This window comes from Coffea eugenioides, chromosome 11, assembly GCF_003713205.1.
Source record: "Coffea eugenioides isolate CCC68of chromosome 11, Ceug_1.0, whole genome shotgun sequence".
NCBI lineage: Eukaryota > Viridiplantae > Streptophyta > Magnoliopsida > Gentianales > Rubiaceae > Coffea > Coffea eugenioides.
Genome location: NC_040045.1, coordinates 43083231 through 43108724, shown reverse-complemented (window position 1 = coordinate 43108724; position 25494 = coordinate 43083231). Strand labels below are relative to the sequence as shown.

General features: G+C 37.1%; 4 protein-coding genes and 1 non-coding gene across 11 annotated transcripts; 3 read left to right on the top strand and 2 right to left on the bottom strand.

Moving 5' to 3' along the window:
* Nucleotides 1-987: 987 nt before the first annotated feature.
* LOC113751275 (26S proteasome non-ATPase regulatory subunit 11 homolog) lies at nucleotides 988-4707 on the bottom strand. Its single transcript, XM_027295219.1, has 2 exons — nucleotides 4589-4707; nucleotides 988-2561 (listed from the first exon to the last, which is right to left on the bottom strand). The coding sequence occupies exon 2, from the start codon at nucleotides 2534-2536 to the stop codon at nucleotides 1265-1267; it is 1272 nt and encodes a 423-aa protein (XP_027151020.1). The 5' UTR covers nucleotides 2537-2561; nucleotides 4589-4707; the 3' UTR covers nucleotides 988-1264.
* Nucleotides 4708-6156: 1449 nt separating this feature from the next.
* LOC113753997 lies at nucleotides 6157-7614 on the bottom strand. Of its 3 annotated transcripts, none has more exons than XM_027298295.1 (2): nucleotides 6894-7606; nucleotides 6157-6585 (listed from the first exon to the last, which is right to left on the bottom strand). In XM_027298295.1, exons 1-2 carry the CDS (start codon nucleotides 7461-7463, stop codon nucleotides 6499-6501), a joined length of 657 nt encoding a protein of 218 aa, XP_027154096.1. In that variant the 5' UTR covers nucleotides 7464-7606; the 3' UTR covers nucleotides 6157-6498. The 3 variants fall into 3 exon arrangements, with proteins under 3 accessions (XP_027154096.1, XP_027154097.1, XP_027154098.1); XM_027298296.1 differs by lacking the exon at nucleotides 6157-6585 and having other exon boundaries at nucleotides 6592-7271; nucleotides 7359-7614; XM_027298297.1 differs by lacking the exon at nucleotides 6157-6585 and having other exon boundaries at nucleotides 6592-7265; nucleotides 7359-7613.
* A 796-nt stretch (nucleotides 7615-8410) lies between these two features.
* LOC113754636 lies at nucleotides 8411-8571 on the top strand. The gene has a single exon (XR_003465315.1). It is a non-coding gene; the product is annotated as a U1 spliceosomal RNA (small nuclear RNA).
* A 762-nt stretch (nucleotides 8572-9333) lies between these two features.
* LOC113751736 (CSC1-like protein HYP1) lies at nucleotides 9334-16443 on the top strand. 5 transcript variants are annotated; one of them, XM_027295850.1, is made up of 11 exons: nucleotides 9334-9420; nucleotides 10008-10354; nucleotides 10562-10717; nucleotides 10818-10881; nucleotides 11233-11442; nucleotides 12019-12210; nucleotides 12685-12983; nucleotides 13931-14207; nucleotides 15021-15296; nucleotides 15432-15665; nucleotides 15917-16443. In XM_027295850.1, the coding sequence occupies exons 2-11, from the start codon at nucleotides 10074-10076 to the stop codon at nucleotides 16070-16072; spliced, it is 2145 nt and encodes a 714-aa protein (XP_027151651.1). In that variant the 5' UTR covers nucleotides 9334-9420; nucleotides 10008-10073; the 3' UTR covers nucleotides 16073-16443. The 5 variants fall into 5 exon arrangements, with proteins under 5 accessions (XP_027151651.1, XP_027151650.1, XP_027151653.1 ...); XM_027295849.1 differs by having other exon boundaries at nucleotides 9334-9514; nucleotides 10014-10354; XM_027295852.1 differs by having other exon boundaries at nucleotides 9334-9514; nucleotides 11233-11343.
* A 3757-nt stretch (nucleotides 16444-20200) lies between these two features.
* Nucleotides 20201-24211, top strand: LOC113751157 (protein argonaute 7). The gene is made up of 3 exons (XM_027295053.1): nucleotides 20201-20830; nucleotides 21317-22547; nucleotides 22636-24211. The coding sequence occupies exons 1-3, from the start codon at nucleotides 20476-20478 to the stop codon at nucleotides 24089-24091; spliced, it is 3042 nt and encodes a 1013-aa protein (XP_027150854.1). The 5' UTR covers nucleotides 20201-20475; the 3' UTR covers nucleotides 24092-24211.
* Nucleotides 24212-25494: the final 1283 nt, after the last annotated feature.

Here is a 25494-nt window from a genome sequence, read left to right as displayed (position 1 = left end):
GAAATATAAATTAACATCCTATAGTTAACAATAAAGGGGAAAGCTTACAAACTTCTAACCAATTTTTATTTGATAATATTTCAATGACTCACAAAAATATTTAACATAGACATAAATGTGATCTAAGATGAGTTAAAAATATACGTTTTAATAAACAAATAAAAAATGATCTCATGTACACAATATATTTTTTTTGTTAATAATTTTTATGCTAAATATGTGTTTCGTTGCAATCGTAACAATTTTAGTGTAACCAATATGGAATGGTAACGACCGCAATCGCGATTGCAAATTTGAACCATGTCTAAAATTGACATCATCCCACTGATTGGCTGCTTTCTAATAGATATATTTTTTATGCCAATATAAAATTTTTGTCTAAAACCTAGAAAATAAATTAGCAAATGAACAAACCAATCAATGTCGAAAATCTAGTAACTTTAGTTCCACCAGCTAAAGTTGAATTTGGACATTTTACATATTAGTCATAAATTTTAATACAAATTTCCTTCTAAAATGAGATCCCTTAAAAAACCAAAAAGAAGGAAATAGGATAAGGCAGAGTTCCATTTAATCCATGATAATAATAATTAGAGAAAGATGACTACATAAACACATTGGAGATCTAATTCAATTGCAACAAGAGAGGGGAGTGAGGAAGGGGAGGGAGGCGGTAAAAGGTGGAGAGTGATGGTGGCAAAAGGTAGGAATGGTAGAGGATTGTTGTTGGCTGAGGAAAAAATTTTGGAGGTGATGGTGGAGGTTGGTTGTTAGAGGTCCTTTTTCTTTCACTTATATATATTAGAATAATTATGTTATTTCATCTGCCCCCGTTATTTTAACAATTGATATTCTAGATTCGTTCAAACGACGAGGGGTTGGAATGCACATTTTGAAATCACAAGGAACTTTTTTGTAAGTTGACTTAACCACGTGGAACTATTCTACATTTTGCCCTTAAATATTTCCCCCTTCAACAAAAAGGAATACCAAAATGTTCAACAACTAAACACACCTAATAGAGTACAAAGATGCAAATAATAAATCCATCACCCTGACCAAATCTGCCAAGAGTCCTGATGTAAAGTGAATAAACTGAACCATCTTAAAAAAAGCAGCGAAAGGGACACAAATCTGCCAACAGTTCTGATGATACGACATTGTAGGAATAAAGTGAACCATCTTAAAAATGTAGTGAAACGGACACAAAATTCAACATGGACTCAGTAGAGAGGACGGCAAAGAGGGAATGCAGAAGAGGGCATCAAACCATTATCTTGGCAGATCTCACAAACAAACTGTCAACCACCTTGCCCATATTCTCAATAGTTTCCAATGTAGCTGGGTATATAGCATCTGTCTTTGGGTCGTCAAAAATTACAAGGCATCCAGCCCCCTGGTCCAGAGTGCCCGCAAACTTCTTATCCAGAATCATCTGAGATAATTTCTTCTCAACATGTTCAGCCGGCAACTCAATTAATTCAGCAATGTGAGCTATTTCAACCCGAGAGAAAGGCTCAATCAACCGGCAAAGGTTCTGCTCCAACAAAGTGTCATACAGTGATGAGAGGTGCCTGTGGACAATAGGATCTCCCTCTAACTGGGCCCTAAAGTTCCGAAGTGCAGTCTCAAAGAGCTTAAGAGAGCGTTTTGAATGAGCATCAGCAACTGCTTTCATTGCATCAAGTTCTGGGCCCTGATACTGCAAGCCCACCTTGGGGGATGATATTATTCCTGCCACATCATCAGCCTGGCTGACCATGATTTTACACAGCAGCATGTACTTTAGGCTATATATGGCCTGGGGATCTTCAAGGGCATTGAAAGCTTCAAATGCCTCATAGAAGTAACTGTAAGCAGTCTTATAATCTTTTTCCTCAGCATGGAGAATCCCACTCTGCAGATCAATCGTGCCCTGCTGTGCTGGAGGAACATAAATAGCATTTGCTGCTGTTCTTGCAGCTGTAAGTGCAGCTTTGGCTTTAGGAAGATTCCTCAAAGAGAAATGAAGCTTGCTCTCTAGCAAGTCAATCTCCACAAGAAGCAGCTTGTCATCTAATCTTCTCACCTCCTTGATTAGTCCAGAAAGGAGAGCCAAAGCTTCAGAATACTCCTTGTTCTCCATCAAAAGAGCTGCGAGTTTTGCCTCAATGCGCTGACGAAGGAAAGTTCGCTTCTCATCACGTGTCCATTGCACAATTTCCTTGCATAGGGCAATCTGAAGATCAGATGTACCAGGTATTTTGGCCACCGTATCAACAATTCCACGAACAATTTTTGCAGTTTTTGCTTTGGGGATCAAGGAAAAGAAGGGCCGAAGTTGGGTCAGAAGGTTCTTAAGTTCCTCTGCCCTATTTTCCTGCCTAAGCAGATCAGAGAGATTGGAGATGGCCTGCTCCTTTATTCTTAGGGCCTCTGGAGAAGATGAAGGGTTGGCAAGTATCTGGTAATAGATAGAAATGGCCTCAGAAGGGCTAGTGGCTTCAGAAGCTTGTGTAAGTGAAGCAGTGGTAGCTGGCAGGGAAGATGAAGACATGGTAACGTCTCAGATGTTTGGACACCTGTGATTCAAGATACAATTAGGATCACATAGCTTGCAGAAAGCCTGGATGCCCTATCTTTAAGGCTAAATTGAATTACAGGATGCAGTTATAAACATGTAACCAGGAATCAATAGAAGAAAACATGGACTCTCAAAGTAACACAAGACTAAGAGACAGCAAGTTATGTCTATGTGCTCCGATATGGAAAGAAGTTCATCTTTGACACACAATATACCATCATTTAATACATCTTGACTTCCAAGAGCTGAAACTAAGCAGGAACAACTACAAAACGTATTGCAGTTATTTCAAGTGCAAGGCACATCTAGGCATTATGGCCCCCTGAAGCTTAAGCACAAGGCACAGGTGTGAACACAATCATATATGGTAGAAAAATATGCATATGCAACATTTTATCATTTATTAAAAGGACATCAATGTCCAGCACAAAAGAATAAGCATATTACTACAAGAATCATAAATATATGTGACACTAACATAATCACAAAAAGAAAGGGCATCAACACAAAATAAGAAGATTAAGCATGACAAAAAGGGATAATAGTTAGAAATTTATAAAGAATACTATAATTATTGCCAAAATCATCTCCATCTCCAATCTCCACATTATCTTCTGAATCATAATATAGTCCAACCGCCACTAATTCCAGAGTCAATAAAAAACATAAACTTTAAATTTTGTAAATCAACAAAACCACAGGAAATGAAAAAGAGAGCACTTAAGAGCCTTCAACCACTGCGCCCAAAAGGCACACGAACTTTTGAACAATCGTCTAATCAGAAACAAAATCGCGCCTTGCTGTGCCTCTGGGCGTAGGCATGCGCCTAGTGCACCATTGATAACTATGAGACAGTTAGTAGTTACAGCATTATATTTTGGATGACAAACTAATCAGAAAGGGAACTAGTCATTAACTTTACAGGAAAATAAAAAAGGCAATAGTTTTAGCAAAAAGTCCCAAAACTCCAAAAAAGGCTATAGCAAAAATCTTATACTCCACAACCCATACTCTGGGCATACTTGTGATAAATTATTACCCTGCTCAATGCCATTCAATAATCCCTGTCACCATATAGTATCTGACATCATAATGCCATAGCCTATCCCCACCTCACATTCACATAGTAGCACAACTATTACAACATAGCAACTAGTCCAACCTAACTTGCCCTGTAAATTTATTGGTTAATCATCTTCCAGAATTTTCCATAACTATGGCCACTGTCAAATTCATAGTAATAATGGTATTGATTATATTTACATGATATTTAGAAAGTTCCACTCCTCATACCTCAAGACATTCGACTAAAATTTTCAATTCCACCTACAGCCAAAATGAAGTAAATCAAATTAACGATCCCAAAGAACTTATATTGGTTAGATTAAGTCCCCACGCCTTCTCCCACTTCCCCCCAAACCCCCTCCCCCCACCCAGTGAAAACAAAAAAGACTAGCGAAGTTGAATTGATGAAAGAAGAAAGGTGTACGGAAAATTCAGGGGAACAACATAGGCCCCAATTTTTAGAAGTCTAAGCTCATAAACAAAATAAGCCAAAATCAAATTAAAAATCTCTTCCGAATCGAACTTTTATCTCACAGCATCCTCACTCATCCGTCCAAGTCCTATTTAAGTTCTTAGAAAGTCCAATGACACAGCTTTGTGGCCATATTCAAAAGGGCAACTTTCCAAATCCAAATTCAGAGCTAACATGAACAAGAAAAAAATTATCAGGGGGAAAAGGGGAAAAGAAAAAAAACAACTCTGATCAGATCATAGGAGAAATCATGAAGTTTCGAGAGTTAGCGTCGATAATCTTCCAAGACTAGCAGACGTTTTAATTGTCAAATTTTATTTTCTTCCGACTATTCAAAGATAAAAAACTGAAAACCAATCCACAAATTTAGCATCCCCAGCGAGAAACCAATCACCCAAAAAAAAAAAAAAATCAAAGAGCTAACCAAGAATTGCTATGAATGGAACTAGGGTTAAAAATTTTGATGGAAACATGAAATTGAAAGATACCTTCGATCAGCAAAATCTGAAATTGGAGTTCTGAGTGATTCAGAATTAGGGCTCGCGAATGTGTTAGGAACTAACTGTGGATATCGGATGTCCCCTGCGGGACTGTATATACCTAGTATGCAGAAAAGAAACCCATCTCGCAAGCTAATTTGATTCAATAATCATCTGAATTTAGTATTTCATCCCTTTATCTTTTAATATTTACCTTGAGGGCCCATTCTGAAATACTAATGACAATTAAGTCCCGGAAAATTACATCCATAATTTTATTTTATTTTTTCAAATTTAGAAATGGAAGAACAAAGTACGGAGAAGAAAAAAGCAGCAAAGCACGGAATCAAATTTAAGAGAAAATTAAGGCCCCGTTTTGGTAAGTGAGTTTTTTTTATGTTTATCTAAAACTTTAATGTAACTCATTGTAGAAGTTTTTTGAAAATTTTTTGAAGTGTATAAATTTTTGAATATTTTAAAGTGTATAGTCTAAAAATCTTGAAAAGTTTTTTGAAATTATTGTAGCTAAAATTTTTAAAAAACTTGTAGCAGACAAACTTGGCAAAAAACTTGACTGCCAAACAAGGCCTAAGGCTGCAAACGAATTGAGCAACTCAAGTTCGAGTCAATCAAGTCGAACTCAAGTTCAAAGATATTCAGCTTGTTAACTTACGAGTTAGCTCGATTATATATATATATATATAAGTTTTATTTTAATAGTAAAATTACATATATATTCCTAATATATTATTATTTGTTAAGAAAAATTATTATTTTATTTATTTTTTAAAAATAAAATAACTTTTTTTATGTTTTCAAACTTGAACTCGAGATCGACCTGTTACATTGAGAGCTCGAGTTCGAGCTTGATACAACTAAGTTTAGGCTTGGATCGATTAGGACAAAATTTGACTCGACTCGACTCATTTACAGCTCTAGAGAAAATTGTTAAACCCATATGCAAAAATTAATCTAACTCAAATAGTTATATAGAAACCAAGTATAGTAATTATTTGAAAGATTAGAGTTGACAAAAAAAAAATTTATTTGAAAGATTAGAGCAAAGGTATCATACTTTAAATAGGATAAACTTATTTGGAATATCGTAGCACTTTTTTTTATGTGATGTATATGAGATAAAAAGGTGATTGAAAATTATGTTTATGATGCAATTTGAATAATACTCGAATTTTTTTTTAATAAATCATGCCGACCAAACGAGAGAATTTAACGTATTCTTCTTCAAAATTATGTTCAGAAAATCACATATTCAATAAATTTAATTTAACACTATCCACGTTTACCAAATGGCTAATGCTTCTTATTCTTGAGTTTGTACTTTGTACGAAGTAGGTGTTAAAATTTTGGCTACAATGGTAGTCCACAAGTGAAATTTTCAGCTCTCTTTTGGCCACTGTGGCGAAATTCTGAAGAGTATCTTATTAGTTTTTATTTTTTCTCCCTAGCAGAGTATCTAACTATCTATCGACAAGGATTTTATATTTCACAGCTAAATCGTTTCCAATGTACAAGGGCAAGACAGATACATGAGTGGGCGGGCGGTCTCCAGTTCTACGTACATTAACAAAGTGACGGAACTTTTACCAAGTTGTCCAACAGAGAACTATGCTGCTCAGAGGCAACTGAAAACAGGTTTTGGGTAGCAAAATGCATGCAGTTGCATCCCGTGGGAATATCTCCCAGTACACAAGGCATCAGAAATTAATATGTTACAGAAAACATATCATTCAATAGCTTCGTTGATAAGGACTTGAATTAAGTGTTACAGAAAACATTTTGCGGTTTCTTGTCAAGGATCAACATCTTGGATATTCAGGGCGAAAGACATTTCGAAGAGGACCTGAGTCACTCTCTTGTAGACACTCTTAAATGATCTTGGACTGATGAAGTTTGACAGCTCAAGCAACTTGAACAACTGGAACTCTCCTACGAGCCAATAACATATCATTCAACTGGATTACTTGATGCAAAAGTTGATTGATTTTCTGCAATGCAAAACTTGAAGCACTTAGATATTCAGAATTTGTATAACTATGCAATTTTCCAGCAAGGAAAGTAAGACAGTGTTTCACATATGCTGAATTGGGCTTGCGATGCTCTGCAAGCCAAAAGAAGAGAGCAATTGTTCCACCTCTAGCAAACAAATTTAAAGTACTTCAACTGCGAACAGATATGTTAGACATCAGTCTGTTGAATTTTCTGAAGTGCATACATGCATCAGAAGAGACCGGAATAGATAAACGCTAAACATGAACAGCTGCTGAATTGAGAGTGATAAAGGTCTAGAGTGCACCTGGTCTTTTTCTCTGATGAGAAGTCTGAGATGCTGTTTGCTCTCTGCAGGTAGCGCTTGCCCGCGCCACCTCTTTGCTCTCCTATACAACACCACCACCAACAGCATTGCTCCCACTCCAGTTGTTGCTGAAGCAAATAACCACGTGCTAGCTCTACGATCAGCACAATTCCTCATTCTTGAAACAATTTTCTCAATCCCAGAACTGAAAAATCCCAAACCCCTTTTTATCCAGTTTCCGTCTTTGTTTTCAACCTTAGCTTCTTCAACCTCACTCTGGTGATCGCCATCAGATGACAACGAGGCAGGGGAAGACGAGGGATGTAACTGCTGTTGTTCCTCAATATGTGACTGCTGTTGTTCCTCAATCAGCTGGTCCTTGGTTAAAGAAACAACTGGTAAGTTTTCCTGATTACTTGGTGGAAAAATTGCACGGTCAGTAGTAAAGAAACTGTCTTTGATTACCACTGAATTTTCGTCATCCTCATTCCGATGAGCTTTCGTTGTGAAGAATGGTGATTGTACTTCAACCCAATCACTTTCTCCTCCAGATATATCTTCATTTTCCATACCTTGATCAGTAGAAAGTTATATGAAGCATATCAGCAATGGGAGTATTTAAGACTTCTAGTGCAAAACTCGCAGCTTCTCGTGTCTTTTTCGTGGTCACTGAGGTTTTATCCAAAGAATTCCACAAGGCAGGATCCAGCTAGAATTTCCTCTTCCAGGATATTTATGCCGGGGTATTAACAAATCTAAGCGGACAAGTGCATGCTAAGGTTCAATTGTTCTGGAGATATTTTGCCAAAAATATCTTTAAAGGCTGATGTGTTCTTAAGAATCTGGCTTTGGCAGCTTGTTCCACATAGGCAACAAGGTTGAAAAAATACAAAAAGAAAAAGCACATCCTTTTTGCACAGATATAGCAGCCTGGTTAGTGTATATATAAGAACCCAAGAAAACCAATAGGGTTTTAAAGCATATTATTCAGAATTGCCCAAAAATGACTATTAACATTTTGGGATTCAATTAAAAAGTGGGATAGAGAGTGGCACAGGGTGTGGGATAGAAGATCCGTTGCGTAATTAAAGGCTCATGTTTGGATTTCCTTGTTTTTGAAAAAACAAGTTTTTCAAATACAATATTATAATAATATATACAAACAAAAACAACTCAAAAAAAAAATCTCATACAAAAGTTTTTCATATGCACTGCTATAATAAAGTTTTTCAAAAACATACCAAAAAATAGCTAATCCAAACAGACACAAAATTGGAAAACTGACATATCTGAGGTTGCTCAAGAAGCTCAATTATACCTGTTCTTTATTAGCAGTCAAATCCTCTAATGGCCATCCCCATTGCCTTCACAGAAGATTTGAATATGGAAAAAGAGAGACAAAAATCACTGCCTTGACCTTGAGGTTGCTTTCAGTTGGGCAGTCCCACATCGGAAAAGGAAGTAGGACGAGAAGCACTAACAGGTGGATAAAAGGAGAACGAATGGGCTTGTATTACATACTTACCTGGACGGGGTCAATGGCTGATCAAGAAGGTCTATGGCCTAGGTTGGTGACCTCCATTGCACTTGGGAGGGGTGCCTGCCTATGGTCTCCCCAAGTGGGAGAGCCAACGTCATAATTTGTGATAGTAGGGGCCTGCGTTCGCGCGGCCCCTGCCCAAGTCGATAACCCAAATGTTAAGCATTAGCCCATTTACGCACGTGAGCCCAAAATTCTATAGGACAGATTTTTTTTTTAACTAATTGAGCGGGAAAGGACATAGTTTAGATTTGGTAATTTTACAAGCAACCATTCAAAAGCAAAATATTGATATGTCTTTTGCTGGGTAATGTTACTAGCAACCCGTCAAATACAGAATATAATAATGTTTTTGAACTTTCAATTGATACAAAATATGACGGTATAAAAATATATTTTTTATTGAACTTTCTTTTAGTATAAATATATTTTGTTATTTTTTAAACTTTTGATTTTATTCTTATAAAAATTAATTTTTATCCTAATCACCTAATCCTATTTTACCAATATAACTGGTCATAATCACCTTAAATATTACTATAATTACATAAACCAAAGTTCTTTCATAAAAATTTTATGTGACAAACAAAATTTACACAAAATTGATTCATTTTATGTAATTATTTTTTAATTACATACACATCGGGGGGGGGGGTGTGTTCTTAACACCAGTCATGATTTTTTCAAAAAAAAAAAAACTAATAATAATTTGGAGGATTTAAAACCAAAATTCGCAACACTAATTGTGTTTTGTTAAAATCAGTTGGGATTATGATTTATGACTATGGCAGGAGTCACAACTACCACCTCGGCAGGAGCAGAATTTGACTGGTCGTTATTGAAGCGCCAAAACAGAGCGCCTTTATATGACACTGTCGAGTGCTTGTCAACTACCAGCCACCTGTTAGTCCGTCTTTCGCATCTAGTGTAATTTCCTAATTCCCACAAAACCCATCTCCAAAATTCCCAGTAAACCTATAGGATAAGGTAAACAATCATCTAGACTTTGCCATTAATCTTTTATCTCCATGGTATGTTCAGTTGCACCATATTCACCATCAAAGGAAGGGCCAAGAATAAGGTTTCTTTATCTGAACCCCACAATTTTTTTTTGGGGCTATAATATTGGATGTTTAGGTGATGTATCGGCTAAATTAGATGGAATTTCAAAATAATGCATCGGAATTCTGATGATTTTAGGTGGGCGGGGAGGGGTTGGGGGTGTTCTTCTGTTGTTTCTACTGATATGCTTTGATTTATGCCTTTTCTTGATCGTATGTAACTGTGATATTTCTGCATGTCCATCGAGTGTCCTCAGCTCATTTACTTCATCACCTTCAAATTAAAGCACCAATTTAGGCTACAGGGATCCATTTATGTGAAACATCGTCAGAAAATGTATCTTTGATGTTGTATGAGATTAATTTAGATTCCTAGGTGGTTTCAGATTATCTTAGAGTAAGAAAGAAAGAGAAAAAAAATCTGAAAAGTTACAGCAACGTGCAAAATTAAGTTTTAGTGAACTGTTTGATGTTGTTCAGTGTTGGATGACTATCAATTAACTTCTTGATTAGGTGCAGTGTGGCTGTTGAAGATTAAATACTCTGAAGACTTCCAGATTTTCCTTTGATGACCTGCAAATGTTAGTTTCTGCACTTTTAACGTCTGTTGGAATAAACTTTGGGCTTTGTGTTCTGTTTTGGACACTATACTCTAGCTTGAGGAAACAACCTGCCAATTACCACGTCTATGCTCCCCGCTTGCTTTCTGATGGGCAGTCTCAAGGGAGCAGTACCTTCCGCTTGGAGAGACTATTGCCTACTCCCGATTGGGTGAGACGCGCGTGGCAGTCTTCTGAAGAGGAATTACTCTCTTCTTCTGGTTTGGATGCTGTTGTTTTCATGCGCATCATCACCTTCAGGTTAATCTTTTCTTTTTGAAGGACCAAAGATTGGAAGGTGTACCAACATTTTTTTGCACATTTTCTTGTGTCTAGATGAGTTCTCTAAAATTTTTTGAATTTTATATTTTGCTGCTCTAGAACCTGTAACTTGAGACGTTCTTGATGTTCAAGACAAGAAATACCAGGTGTCCTCTCTGAAATGCTTATCTTTTCTAAATTTTGCAGTTTGAGAGTAATTACTCTTGCTGTTGTTATTGGGGTGTTTATCCTCCTTCCGGTGAACTTCTCTGGAGATCAACTTCACGATGTAAATTTCGCTAACTTAACAAGTAGTTCTTTGGATATATTTACCGTCTCCAACGTGAAAGATGGCTCCAATAGGTAAGCATGATGAATAACATGGACTGTTGATTTTAAATGTACTCTGGATTTAAGAGATGCATGGAGAGACTTTGACTCTGGGGTGCTTAATTTGTGGCAGGCTATGGGCACACTTTTGCGCTGTATATCTCCTTACCATCTTTGTTTGTTTCCTTCTTTACCATGTAAGTTATATGTATGTCTATTTTATGGTTTCCAGCGTCCCCAAAACATGAGTGGACCTGTGTCTTCTCTTTGATCCTTTGATGAAATAAAAATTGGTAAAACCAGGGTATCATATTATGTGAAAATAGAGAATGCCGGAAATAGACAGCTGCTGCTCGAAACTATGCTAAACAAATATGTATAGGCGGAATATATATATGTAAACTGTTAAAGTTATCATTAATCTAGTTCTTACCAAAATACACAATCACACAAACACACACATGTACATGATATGCTGTTGATGTATATATTTGAAACCTTCATACAATTAAAATAAGTTAAATTGCTTCCAAATGTCAATTCTGCAGGAATACAAATATGTTTCCTCTAGAAGGATTTCATACTTTCTCTCATCAAAACCTCAGCCACATCAGTTCACCATTTTGGTTCGCAGTGTGCCTGTTTCTGCTGGGATCACTGTGAGTGACAGCGTTGAGAGATTTTTTAAGGAATATCATCCCAGTACATATTTATCACACGTGGTGGTGCGTAGAACGAACAAACTTAGATATCTCATAGTAAGTTCCATTAACTTTAAGGATTTAGATGGTTATGATATGTGGTGGTTACTCAAAGGAGAAAACTTTAAGATTTCATCCTAAGAAGTTTTGATGTACATTCCCAGGGGTCAGTTCCTGTATGTATATTACTATCTGAATTCTTTCATCCTTCCCATGTCTTTTATCTTCCAGTGAAATGCCATGTTTTTGTTATTGAAGTGATTGAGTTAGATAGTTTCACTTCCTAACAATACATTATAAATGTAGAAATCCTTTGTAATTTTTTAATTCAATTCTAGTGTAGGCTGTGTAGCTGATATTTTCTTTTTTACTGTTGATATATCCTAGTGTAGGCTGTGTAGCTGATATATCCTTTGAATTCAATCATTAGTCTCTGATATTCCCCTTGTATTAGCATATAATCATGGATATGCTTAAATTTGGTTCATGAAAAATTAGCTCATATTGGGAAAGTTAAACAGTATTTTTTATTTGGTCAGCAGGCATGGAGTTATTTCCACACTGCCTGATGTGTGTTGGATAGACCGTCAATTGTTTCATCGCTTCACTTACTTTATGTAATCAATGTTCCAGAATGACACAAAGAAGTTGTATAAAAGGCTTATCCACCTACAAAGAGAACCAACTGCTTCAAAATCCCAGCCTGGTAGTTTTTTTGGCTTGTTTGAGGCCAAGGATGATCTTGTGGATCACTATGAAAAGAAATTAGAAGATCTCCAGGAGAATGTTAGGTTGGTGCAATCAGACGTTTCAATGGCTGGAGAAGTATGTCCTCTGCCTTATAATCTTTGATGCATATATTTGATTTGCTTTTGGTTAATTATGAGAATAGTGTAAAACACAAAGTTCCTGAGAACCATAAATTCTGAATTTTGAGTCTGTGATCAGTCTAAATATTACTTGTTGGTCAATCTGTTACTTTAATTGCTTCAATAATTGCATTTCCTGCAAATGAATATTACGTAATATTTAGATTTTTCTCATTCTCCACTGCTCGCTTCTTACTGGAACTTTTCTTGTCAAACACGATTTTGTCATGGGTTGTTATTGCTTACACATCAACTTCAAGATAACATCTGAGAAATTAAGTCAAGATTGCTTTCCTTCTCTGATTTGATTGTCTTCATAAATCAGTGTTTGATTCACTGGTGAAGTTTATTTTGCTTGCCAATAAGCCATTGATCATACTAATGAGATTTATCTCCTGTTGCTGCCCCTCGTAACCCTGGCATGTGAAAGGAAGTTCGTGCAGCCTTTGTGTCTTTCAAATCACGATATGGAGCTGCAGTGGCACTGCACATACAACAAGCAGATAATCCTACGCAAATGGTAGCAGAGCAAGCTCCCGAACCACATGATGTTTATTGGCCTTTGTTCTCTGAATCATTCATGCGAAGATGGATATCTCAACTGATTGTCATCGTTGCTTGTATTCTCCTCACAGCTTTATTCCTTATTCCAGTTGTAGTTGTGCAAGGTCTCACTAACTTGTCTCAACTAGAAATCTGGTTACCATTCCTCAAGAGCATCCTGAATGTGTAAGATACTACCATCAAATTTCTCTCACATTGCATACATGATAAACATTTGAACAGTGGCAAGAATCTAGGTTAGTAAGGCACCTCCCCCAATGTCCATACTCTACCAAATATGATATCCCTCAACTGTTAACAACCTCTTAGTTGCATTCTAGTGTCACCAGTTTCATAAAATGTAGTGCCTGAGAATAGCAGCAGAGTACAAGTAGAATCGAGATTTTAGATCCCACGAGTCAAAACGGAAAATTAGACAAGGAATGAAAAAGGCAAGATTATCTATGAGATAAAAAGAAAAGAGATAATAATTTTTTCTTAAATCTGCCTTCCATCAAATGTAAGATATCAGGGTTCATGTAATAATGAGAATGACATTCAGAATTTTCCAACTAAGTGCCACTGTGTTGCTTGTGTTCAATTGAGTTTTATAACCACAAATTTGGTTGATATAATAGTTCAAAGCTGTAAAATATAATGTGGTTATACAGGTTTGAAGTTTCAGCGATGGGTAAGGAGTAAGATTAACTCATTTGAATACTCGAAAGAGACATCTTCTCTTACGCTTAACTTAGCATATGCAGGTGCAAAGAAATTTACAACCACATTCCGCAGGTGCTAATAACCATTGAAAAATAAATGTCAGAATTTTGTCCCCTGACTAAAATATCTTGAGAAATTTTCATGTAGTAGAGGTACATATTTGTATACTGCTGACATTCTTACTAGGTCTTTATCCAGCAATGAGAAAGGAACACTGTGGCTAGCCACACATTTCAACTAAGTTATCTCCATATAGACTTACGAACTTCAATTTTTTCCTAATTGGTTTAGATGGAACAAGTTAGAATTTTACCCCCACAAGCGATGAAATGATTAATATGACACAATGAACTTTAGGAATTATTTTCTTCTTTTGTCCTTGTTATTTAGTTCTTTTACTTATTTTGCAGAGCATTTGTCAGTCAAGTAGTTACAGGATACCTCCCCAGTCTTATTCTCCAGCTGTTTCTTATGATGATCCCTCCCATCATGAAGTTCCTATCCTCTGTACAAGGACACATATCTATTAGCGAGATAATAAAAAGTGCCTGCAACAAAGTTCTTTGGTTTACCATATGGAACATATATTTCGCAAATGTTCTTTCTGGATCGGTTTTCAGTCAGATATTCATCTTCCTTGAACCCAAGAACGTTCCTGCACGACTTGCTGTTGCAGTTCCTGCTCAGGTGATTATATTCAAAATACTTGCAGTTGCTATACCGGTTGTTTGTTCAAACATGACAGGACAAGTTCAAAAACTATGCTTCTACCGGAGTTTGAAAATTGAGTGCTGAACAATAAACAAAAATCATGAATGGGACAGAAACAGTATCTAGGTCCAACTTTTTGAGTACATTATGACTCTCTTTTCAGTGGGTCTTCTGGTAATGTCCTTCATCCGCACTGATATTTATTTAAGACAGTATTGTCTAAGGGTCAGAAAACATGTCCCCAGTTTATTTAAACATGTGAAGATTGCATATGCAGAGCTAAAAGTAAACAATCAAATAGAGGATCTTTCTGTAGAAAAATCTCATGTTCTTAGAAGAAATCAATTTTATGTGTAGGTTCTCTTTTAATGACATTTGTCAACTGAATCACAAACTGAGCAGGGGTAGGTACCTCAGATTTTCTGGACTTTACTGAAATTCAAGTTTGTATTTATGGTTGGAGTATCTATCAAGAGAAAAAGGATAATGTAAACTAGATCTTCGCCATTTCTGTCAAGGCAATGACCATGAGAGCACTGGATCACACCTGAGGTTCTATAAGAGCTATGTATTTCAACCTCAAAATCAAGGGTTTAAGTTCCTTATCTATGGCAAACCTGTTAGTCCTTATATGAATGTAATGAACTGTACTTATTGTAAGAGTCTGAATACTTTGATTGTTAAAGATGCATTTCACTCTCTGAAATTTAGAACTGAATTCAGTTGTCTATTGCTTAATCTTCTTGATGATAATGTAATTGTCTTTTAATTTTACTACCATTTCTGTAGGCATCATTCTTCATCGCCTACGTGGTCACATCAGGATGGACAAGTACTACATCAGAGCTCTTCCGTCTTATACCTCTCATTTGCAGCCTAATAAGAAAATGTTTCTCTGGAAATACAAATAATGAACTTAAAGATCCAGCATTCCCCTATCACGGGGTCCTTCCAAGGGTTCTCTTTTTTGGCCTACTTGGTATAACGTACTTCTTCCTGGCCCCTCTGATTCTGCCATTTCTCTTGGTTTACTTCTGTCTTGCATACACGATATATTCTAACCAGGTTTGTAGTTGAAGTTTATGTTTTTGACAGTCAATAAAGACAGTTGATTTTTTAGTTTTTGGCGAGTGTTAGGACTGTGGTGTAAGTTGAACTTAAACATAGAATTAACTGATGATTTGCAACCTTAATATGCAGTTTATCAATGTATATGCACCACTATATGAGACTGCTGGAAAATTCTGGCCAATTGTCCACAACTCCATGATCTTCTCTCTTCTATTGATGCATGCCATTGCAGTGGGAATCTTCACACTTAAAAAGCTTCCTCTAGCATCAAGTTTAGTATTTCCTCTTCCAGTTATAACTTTGATCTTCAATGCATATTGCCGGAAGCGTTTTCTACCCATCTTTGTGGCATATTCTGCTGAGGTACATTCATCTAACTTACTATTTTCCCCTTTCTATCTCATGGTTATCTTAACTTTAGTTATAAATTGCATCAGTTAAATGTCAGTTTCACGTATCCCAGAGACAATAAAAACAACTTATTAGCAATCCATGAATCACAAACTAGTTTATAAGATCCTTGTAGGCTACTGAAAAATTTTTTAATCTGTTCTCATCATTTCTTTTTACTTCCATGTCATCATTCTAAACTTGTTTCACAAACTTTACTTTAGACTTTGATAAAGAAGGACAGAGAGGACATCAATGATGCTACAACTGCTGAGTTTTTTAATAAATTAGTTGCTGCCTACCAAGATCCAGCTTTATTACCCGTGCAATATTCTTCAGATTCCAACAGAGAAAGGACGTCTCTTCTATCTCCTGTTTGAATATTGAGGCTGTTGGAGTGGCATCTGATCCACATTCCAGATGGAAAGTTTTGCAGGATAAAAATTTTTCTGTCTTTTGCACTTTTTTTTTCAATAAAAACTCAACAGCTATTCTACATATGAACACCATGTAGTCTACACTGGTGTCATTTGGGTAGTGAAGAGGCTTCACATATATAAGTTGCAGATTGCTACTTTTGTTTTATATGTTATATATTTGTCTACAATATTTCAACTTATAAGTATAGCTTGTCAGGATGCTATGTCTTCTTCCTAAGGAATTTCTGTATATGCCATTTGTGAGACCTAGGATTACTTCTCCAGTTAAAGTTGGATGACTAAGGGGAGGCATTTTGGATTTGGCGCTGTAACTTTCTGTCTTTGCAGAAGCAACAAATGGCAGAGGTCTGGTTTGTGTTTTTAACAGACAGATAACAAGGTCAGATATCCAATTATTTGTCTATCAAGCCAGGACATGTTCCTTTCTGGTTAACTATTAAGTGATGCAGGTCAGAATAGCAGAGAGACTCTGAGAGGGTCAATATACTTGTCCGTCAATGATAAAGCCAAAATGATTAGTGATTTCTAGGCCAAGAGTTCTTATTTATCTTTAAAAAATGGTTTGACAACACTTGACTCTTATCAAAGGACAAAACAAATTGCATTTCACAAGTATGGTCAATAATTTGGGTCTATGTTGTTGATTTTCCTCAAATGCTGCAAAATGGTGTACTTGAGCAGGCAAGCTAGGTAACAAGAAGGAAACCTCCTTTTTCTTTCTCAGTTTGGCATTATATGTTTGGTTTGCGCCGAATGTGCAAAGAACCGCGTTTCAAACAGGAGATTGGGATGTAATAATGAACATAAAAGTTAAAGGATACAATTAATATCTTTCTTGCAAGTAACCCAATGCATTTTCCTGCTCCGTGTCATCTCATGCAGATTATTTGTTTTTGTCTGGATTAATTTACAAATAAAATGACTTTTAAATATGGAAAAGAAAAGAGTTAAACTGGTTTACAGGAGAAGAATACAGCCTCGTAATCTAATGCATCTTGTACAATCTTGAAAGGAAGAATTTCATATCTTATAAGCATCACCGTGGGTTTAGTCCAGAATGGAATAGGCAAGTCCTAGTCGCCATGGATTCAGTACCTTCCTTACTTTTTCACCTCAACTACAAGGTTAATCGCAGAAAAATTCTCATTCAATGACTCGTAGCATTTTTCTTGGATTTAGCCTCGAAACAGATCAAAAGGATCAATAATGCGCATTTCTACAGGAAGCAAAGATGTAGCTACAAGTACTACAGGCTCTTGCTTTTAGTCGTATTATCTGGCAGCAACCTGATATTCTGCCACACACACACACGTATATATAACCAAACAGAAGTTACAGAACTGGGACATTCTTAAATGTTCTCCTAACTCGACTGTCACCATTTTATTAGTAGCAGAAGCCAGAAAGATAATTATCGACATTCTGAAGCACAGGAGAGAATGAGAAAGCGAAAGGGCAGCGATGGAGAAGATGAGGAAGGAAAGACTAATGATCGCGAAATGGGATGTTGATCAAACAAGAAATGAGTCTGCATATCTGGAACTTGGAGGAACTCAGCTTCAGAGAGGTAGAAAACGCTATGTGGGAGTTCGACAGAGACCATCATCAGGCGATGGGTAGCTGAGATCAAAGATGCCATGCAATTATGCAAAAGACACAGCAGAGGAAGCTAAAAAACAAAAAATCTCCAAGCGAAAGTTTGCTACAGTCAAATTAGATTAGAAGTGCAAGTTGGGCCTATTTGGGGTTGGAAGCCCTCTCTACTACCACATATGCATCAGTTGTTATAGTGAAGCCGGCTATAGCTCAAAATTCATTATACTTGTACTGAAATGAATTTTGGACCATCGAAACCAACAAATTAACCAAGTGAGGGAGACTCAAAAAGCAAAGCATCTAATTGTAGCATAATGATAACAATAATTACCCCCATCCAAGTCATGTAGTATCATTCGTCACAAATCGGTAGACTGACTGGTTAGGATGCATGTTAAATCAAGGCAAATGGAGGTTGTTTTCATGAGGCAGATGGAGGAATCAATAATATTTTTTGGTGGTGGTGGTGGTAGAGTCTGTTGGAAACTTTTGTAGGGTGGTGTTATCTTGGCAGGTAAACGTAACCCCGATGAGCTTAATCTTGGATATTCGGCAGTTTGACCAGGATTAATGTTGTGTCCTTTTTGCTTAGGATTCATAAGCAGAAGACCAAATTGGATATGGATATGGATATGGATAGGAATAGGGATATATGAATTATGATCATGATGTGGTCCAACACTAACATAACATACTTGGTAGAGTACTATTTTGGATTTTGAAAAAGCCAAGGCTTAATGCTGATCATATTGTCCCATCATCACACTCCTCCGACCATGACCATGCTAATTTCATAAGAGAATCAGATGGATGGATGGATATAGAAAAAACCCACTTTCTCCAAGTGCATGAATTGGCCTCCTCTCTCCACCACCATTGAACATGTTTAGAAAAGTTGAGGCAGAAGTGAGGCTAAAAGTAGAGGTGTAGATTACATATCCATTTTACATTTACATTTTATTGTTTGAAGTTTAGGAAGGGCCAATGCACTTTCTGTGATTGCTTTTTCATTCTTGAACCATCTTTTTAAGATTTCGATCAAATTAAAAAAGAACCCATCTTTGTCTTTGTAAATTAAATACTACTACTCTATTAGTTAGTACAGAGTGTATTTGTTTGCATCAACACGAGATTTTGGTCTGTCTCAGAGATGACATTGAAAAAAAAAAAAAATTAAGCCAAAAGAAAGTTGCCCTTGAGAACTGGATTTTCCAATATTCAAATGACTTGAGAGCTGCAGGAGTCATGGAACCTCTACAGGTCATTATCCTTGGGAGGAGACAGATCTATGTGGAAGATTCTTATTCTCCCTGCCACATTTCCTTCTCGTGTGAAAGAAGTCAAATATCCTAGGGGGGCTCCTCTATTTCTCTACTTCCACAGCTCTACCAGCCGTATCCAATTAATAGCTCTCCTTCTTGGGCAGGCAAGAATCAAGCAAAGCTTTTTTTTTAAACAAAAAAGCGACGGTCTTAATCCTTAGATAGAACCCCTTTGCACCTCATAGTTTTCTCTTAATTTGCAGCTACAAGATTGAGCAGCCTGAGTGTTATGTTTTGTATTGTCATCATCATATTCACTCTCTTTTTGAGGTTCATTTGATACGAAAATGGTTGGTTGGGACAAAGACCCATAACCTCCTACAGTACAGAGTATATATACCCCACTCTTTTATGTCTCAATCTTAACTATTGCACTCTTTTAAGTCTCAATCTTAACTATTGCACCATTGATTGTGAATACCCTTTTGACAAAAAAAAAAAGGGATTGGCGATACCCTCTTATCAAACAGTTGATGACAGTAACAAACTTTGTACACCAATTACTTAAAAGACAAACGGTAGGAAGATTTCTGAGGTTTCCACCATTGACATGTTTGTCTTGTAAATTGTCAGTTTCCAGGCCAGGCCTGCTTCCCTGTACATGCACTACTAGACTAAACCATGATTTGATATGTAATCTATCCAGGTAAACATGAGATGAGGACAATGATGACGATAAAAACAAAATATGATCATTCACTGACCATTTAATGCTGATTAGAAAAACTATTGATAGATTAGGCAGTTTGGTAAAAGAGATAACAAAGGCCAATCAATATTAACATTATTAATGATTATAATTAATACTGGCCAACTACTGAAGGGAAAAAAAAAAGAAAAAAAAAGATGCCATTAGTACTACACTAGCAACTACACTACTGTCTCTACTAACTAAACGGTCTTGACTTATTTAATCAAACCAAAAAGAGACCTTTTCTTTTCTTCCTCATTTGACTTAGAATTTGGAATAGAAGGTAGATTCACTCAAAGGGAAAAGGTAAAAGGAGAAAAGGCTAATCTAGTCTTCCTATGATGAAATTACAGACAAAGCTATTTGCTGACCCCCCCTCGAACGTAAACTAGTATTCACAGATTTGCTTATAAATATGGAGAACAGCATATTTTGCTGTCTTCTAAGGTTAGGCCAGGTTCCACTCTTCCTTTTTTGCTAAACAATATTCACCTGCATCAAAACCCCCTTTGGAACTGGACACAGGGAAAAACCGCATCAGCCCTGCTTTCCACTCCCTGCACCCCCCAACCCAATCCCAGTTCTTCTCTCTCTGCAATAACTACAGTTTCTGTTCTGCTGCTACAACTTATTCACTGGTTTCAGAAACAGAAGCAGAGCCATATCTTTAAGAATCTTTCTCATGCAAAGAAGCCTTTTTGCCTACTCTTTGTTTCTCTCTCATTCTTCAAGTCATGGAAGAGAGAGAGGAGTCCAATACAAACAAGAAATGCACATCCAAAACTAGCTTCAGAGAGAGGACTACTAATCCTCATAACCATCAGAATCACCACCACCATCCCAACCAGCTACTGCGTCACTCTAACAGGATTGGCTTTGGATTTTGTAACCTGAATCAGAACCAGACATATCCGGCTCTCCTTCCTTTGCCTCCTACCATACCTTTGCAGCTATCCATCACTCCACCTTTCCCTCAAAACCAGAACTTCAGATCAAAATCCCATTTGCAGAAGCCTACTAGGAAACAGAACAATCCTCCTCTTGCTGCCTCCTCTAACTCCAGGGCCCAAGATATCTCCGTTGTACCAGGTAACTATTACATTTCGTAAAAAGTTAGCTTCTTTGTAGTTTTTATGTTTTTTAACCCGATGGTATTATCCTCTAGGATTTGAGTTTGCATGTCTGCTTTTGGTTTTAGAAGCTCACGACATGTAGCATGGCAGAAAATCCGATTTTGGTTTTTGCTCGTCATACGATAAAACTTTCAAGATTGAATTTTTATCCAGCAAAGCGATGTCTTGGTCAGTTTTACGAGAATCCCTTGTGATAGCAATATTTCATATGCTGATTCCAGTCTAAGAGACTATTTGTAAAGTAAATGTCTCGCTGATGCTACAATAATTACTGAGAAGTGAGAACCTAGCTGCACATAATGAATTATGAATATGTAGTACTGTGCTTCAGTGATTGATGCTCTCAGAACTAATTAAAGAGCACTTTTTAATATGATGGACCAGTTTTACAGTTTTTTGATGTAGTTTTACCTCCTTCTGTTTCACTATGCTAAAAATGCAGGTAAGGTGGCCCAAAGGCAAACTGTTCTGCCCCCTGGAAAGAGAGAAGGAAGGAGACTTACAGCTGTTACACAACAATCAGGAATGGTTGCAAGAAGACCAGATTCTGGTGGTCTGGAGGGGACAGTTATTTCTCTTCTTGCCAACCATTTTCATGTCCAATTTGACCCTTCCCAAAGAATCTTCCACTATGATGTTGAAATCTCTCCTAATCCATCGAAGGAAGTTGCCAGGATGATTAAGCAAAAACTAGTCAATGAAAACTCTGTTGAGCTGTCTGGTGCCCTTCCAGTTTATGATGGTAGAAAGACATTGTACAGCCCTATAGAATTTCAAAATGACAGGATTGAAGTATACGTTAGTCTTCCAATTCTTAATGGCAAGTCAATGTCATCTGTTGGGGAAATAGTCAATTCTCAAGAAAAGAAACAGCAAATTAAGCTTTTCAGAGTTAACATCAAACTTGTATCCAAACTTGATGGTAAAGAACTAGGCAACTATTTGAATAAAGAAAGGGATGATTGGAGTCCCCTTCCTCAGGAATATCTTCATGCATTAGATGTTGTCCTACGGGAGAGCCCAACAAACAAATGTGTGACTGTGGGGCGATCATTTTACTCGAGTTCAATGGGAGGCTTGAAGGAAATTGGAGGAGGGGCGGTTGCTTTAAGAGGCTTCTTTCAAAGTCTCAGACCAACTCAACAAGGGCTTGCTCTAAATGTGGATTTTTCTGTGACAGCTTTCCATGAGAGCATTGGGGTGATTCCCTACTTACAAAAGCGGCTTGATTTTCTGCATGATCTTTTGCAGAAGAAGACTAGAGGTTTGACAAATGAAGAGAGGAAAGAAGTGGAAAGGGCACTGAAGAACATCAGAATTTTTGTTTGCCATAGAGAAACTGTTCAAAGATATCGAGTCTATAGCTTGACTGAGGAAGTGACTGAAAATATCTGGTTTCCAGACAGAGATGGGACGAATTTAAAACTGGTGAATTATTTCAAGGATCACTATAATTATGACATACAGTTTAGGAACTTCCCATGTTTGCAGGTTAGTAGGAGCAAACCATGTTATCTTCCAATGGAACTATGTGTGATTTGTGAAGGACAGAAGTTTCTTGGGAAGCTATCAGATGATCAGACGGCAAAAATTATTAAGATGGGATGCCAAAGGCCTAGAGAACGAAAAGCAATCATCGATGAAGTTATGGCAGGCCCTGTTGGACCAACAAGGTAAATCTATAGTATAATGCTGGGACTTCTCTTATTGCTCCTGTTCTTTCTGATGATTTAAACTATTAGAACTCATCTGTTTTTTCAGTGGCAATCAGGGAGGAGAGTTCAAACTCCAAGTGTCAAGGGAGATGACACGATTACATGGCAGAATCCTTCAGCCTCCCAAGCTTAAACTTGGAGATGGGGGTTGTGTAACAGATCTAATTCCAGCTCGACATGATCGGCAATGGAACCTTCTTGATAGCCATGTCTTAGAAGGTACTCGAATTGACAGGTGGACACTTGTATGTTTTGGTGGAACCTCTGATCAAAAATCCAACATCCCAAAGTTCATTAATCAGCTGTCCCAAAGGTGTAGTCAGTTGGGCATCTTTCTCAACCGAAACACAGTTGTTGGACCCCGGTTTGAATCCATGCAATTGCTCAGCAATGTGAATCTCCTGGAGTCTAAACTTAATAAAATTTATAGGGCTTCTTCAAACAATCTCCAGCTCCTGATTTGCATAATGGAGAGAAAACACAAAGGATATGCAGACTTGAAAAGAGTTGCTGAGACAAGTATTGGTGTTGTGAGTCAGTGCTGTTTGTACACAAACCTTGGCAAACCGAGTTCACAGTTTCTGGCCAATTTGGCTCTCAAGATCAATGCGAAAGTTGGTGGTTGCACTGTTGCTTTGTATAACTCACTGCCTACTCAGATTCCAAGACTCCTAAAATATGATGAGCCAGTGATATTTATGGGTGCTGATGTAACCCATCCTCACCCCTTGGATGATTTCAGCCCCTCAGTTGCTGCCGTGGTTGGCAGTGTAAACTGGCCTGCAGCAAACAAGTATGTTTCAAGAATGAGATCCCAAACACATAGACAAGAGATTATACAAGACCTAAGCGCAATGGTGGGTGAGATTCTGAATGATTTTTATGACGAACAATCCAGGCTCCCTGAGAGAATAATATTTTTCAGAGATGGAGTGAGTGAAACACAGTTCTACAAAATTCTTCAGGATGAGTTGCAAGCAATTCGTGCTGCTTGTTCTAGATTTGCTGGTTATAAGCCTCCAATTACTTTTGCAGTTGTACAGAAAAGGCATCACACAAGGTTGTTCCCTGATGGAAGCGATCCCTCTTCTCAAAACCATTTCTTTGATGATAATATTCCCCCGGGGACAGTTGTAGATACTGTGATCACTCACCCGCGAGAATTTGACTTCTACCTTTGTAGCCATTGGGGTGTAAAAGGTACAAGTCGTCCAATTCATTATCATGTGTTGTGGGACGAAAACCAATTCACTTCAGATGAATTGCAAAAGCTGGTGTATAATCTATGCTACACGTTTGTAAGGTGCACCAAGCCGATATCTTTGGTGCCTCCGGCTTACTATGCTCATCTTGCTGCATATAGAGGCAGGCTTTACCTTGAGCGCGCAGATTCAACCGCATCCGCCAAAGGTTCTGCTACCATCTCCCGAGCTGCCCCTCCAAAGGCAACTCCTCTTCCAAAACTAACTGAAAATATCAGAAAGCTTATGTTTTATTGTTGAAATTCTTGCTGTGCACTCTCAAATGTGTATAACTAAATTCAGTGGTTAAGAAAAAGCAGCTAAATTATCTGTCATGTAAACCTCATTTGCCTTATTTAAATGCTATTGGTGCCTTGAATCCTTTATAGGCTTCTGAAATTATGAGCTGCTTTTGTACATTCTCTGCTACATCAGTGAAATGATAGGTAACCTGGAACAATTATTCCCCAGTCCAGTCACATGACTTCAGATGATAGATGTAATACGCAAATATTTTCTTTCAACCAGTCCAACGGACTAAAAGAACAATTTACAAGTTAATGCCAATGAATTTTTGTTGGGAATTCAATTCATTGACACAATTCAAAAATATACACATTTTAAAGAAGTTTTCTTCCACATGGAAACCAAGAAGTATGAGAGAGTTAGAGTTGCCTTAACAGGTTATAACCACTGACTCTTGCTGGAGTTCTTCTATTACTGTGATCAATATATGAACCTACAATTGATGCAAAAGCGCAACACTAACCAACACATGCACTACCATTTAGATGGTTATAGTTATCTATAAAAAGAAAGAAGGCAGTTTTTATTTTTATTTTTTAATTTTTTGGTAAGAAATAAGAAGATTAAGTTGATAACAGGTTTAAGCGTCAAAATTTGGACCTCAATACAGACAAAAAGATGCCAAACTATTTGAGCTTGTCTTAATTAATCAAAGATTGATAAATTATCAGAATACGTGGCCTACTGTTCCCTGCATGTAAGACAATGGGTTCTAATTTGTGATCCTCTGTGTTGATCTTGCCATACATCTTTTCTGGCTTTCTTCATATATATGAACCAAATCTTTAAAGATACTATAAATTAATTATATGGTAGGACCATACCATTTTGGAAAGAACTGCCCAAATGGGAAAGCAAGAGTGGAGAAGTCTATCATAAAAAGAAAAAATCTTCAAGTCAAAAGAAAGTCTATGTCCAATTTGATCATGTGTCTTGAGGTGCTTTTGTTGACAATAACCTCATAAAGCTAATAGTGAAGGGAATTGCTGGACTAAGAAAATGACTCCAGCAAATATTACAAAGAATAGAACAAACCAGCCACAAATCAAAATGATATCTAGCCGGATCAACAACATATTCATGCCGGCTGAGGATTCTTGGACAGTTGTTTACCTGTACTATATTATCAGCACAAAATATAACTACTATAGTTGATGGATTAATTTGGTCATTTAAGTTGACATTTAACAAGCCCGCCAAGGCATATGACTAATATATAATTCTTGCCTTGACTACTGCAAATGCATTTACCTAATAATCAGAAGAACAAATTTGATCTCACCTCACCTGAGTGATTTTTTTTTTTGTGGTTAAGACGAACAAATGTTATTCAAGAGCAAGAGGGCCAATGCATAACA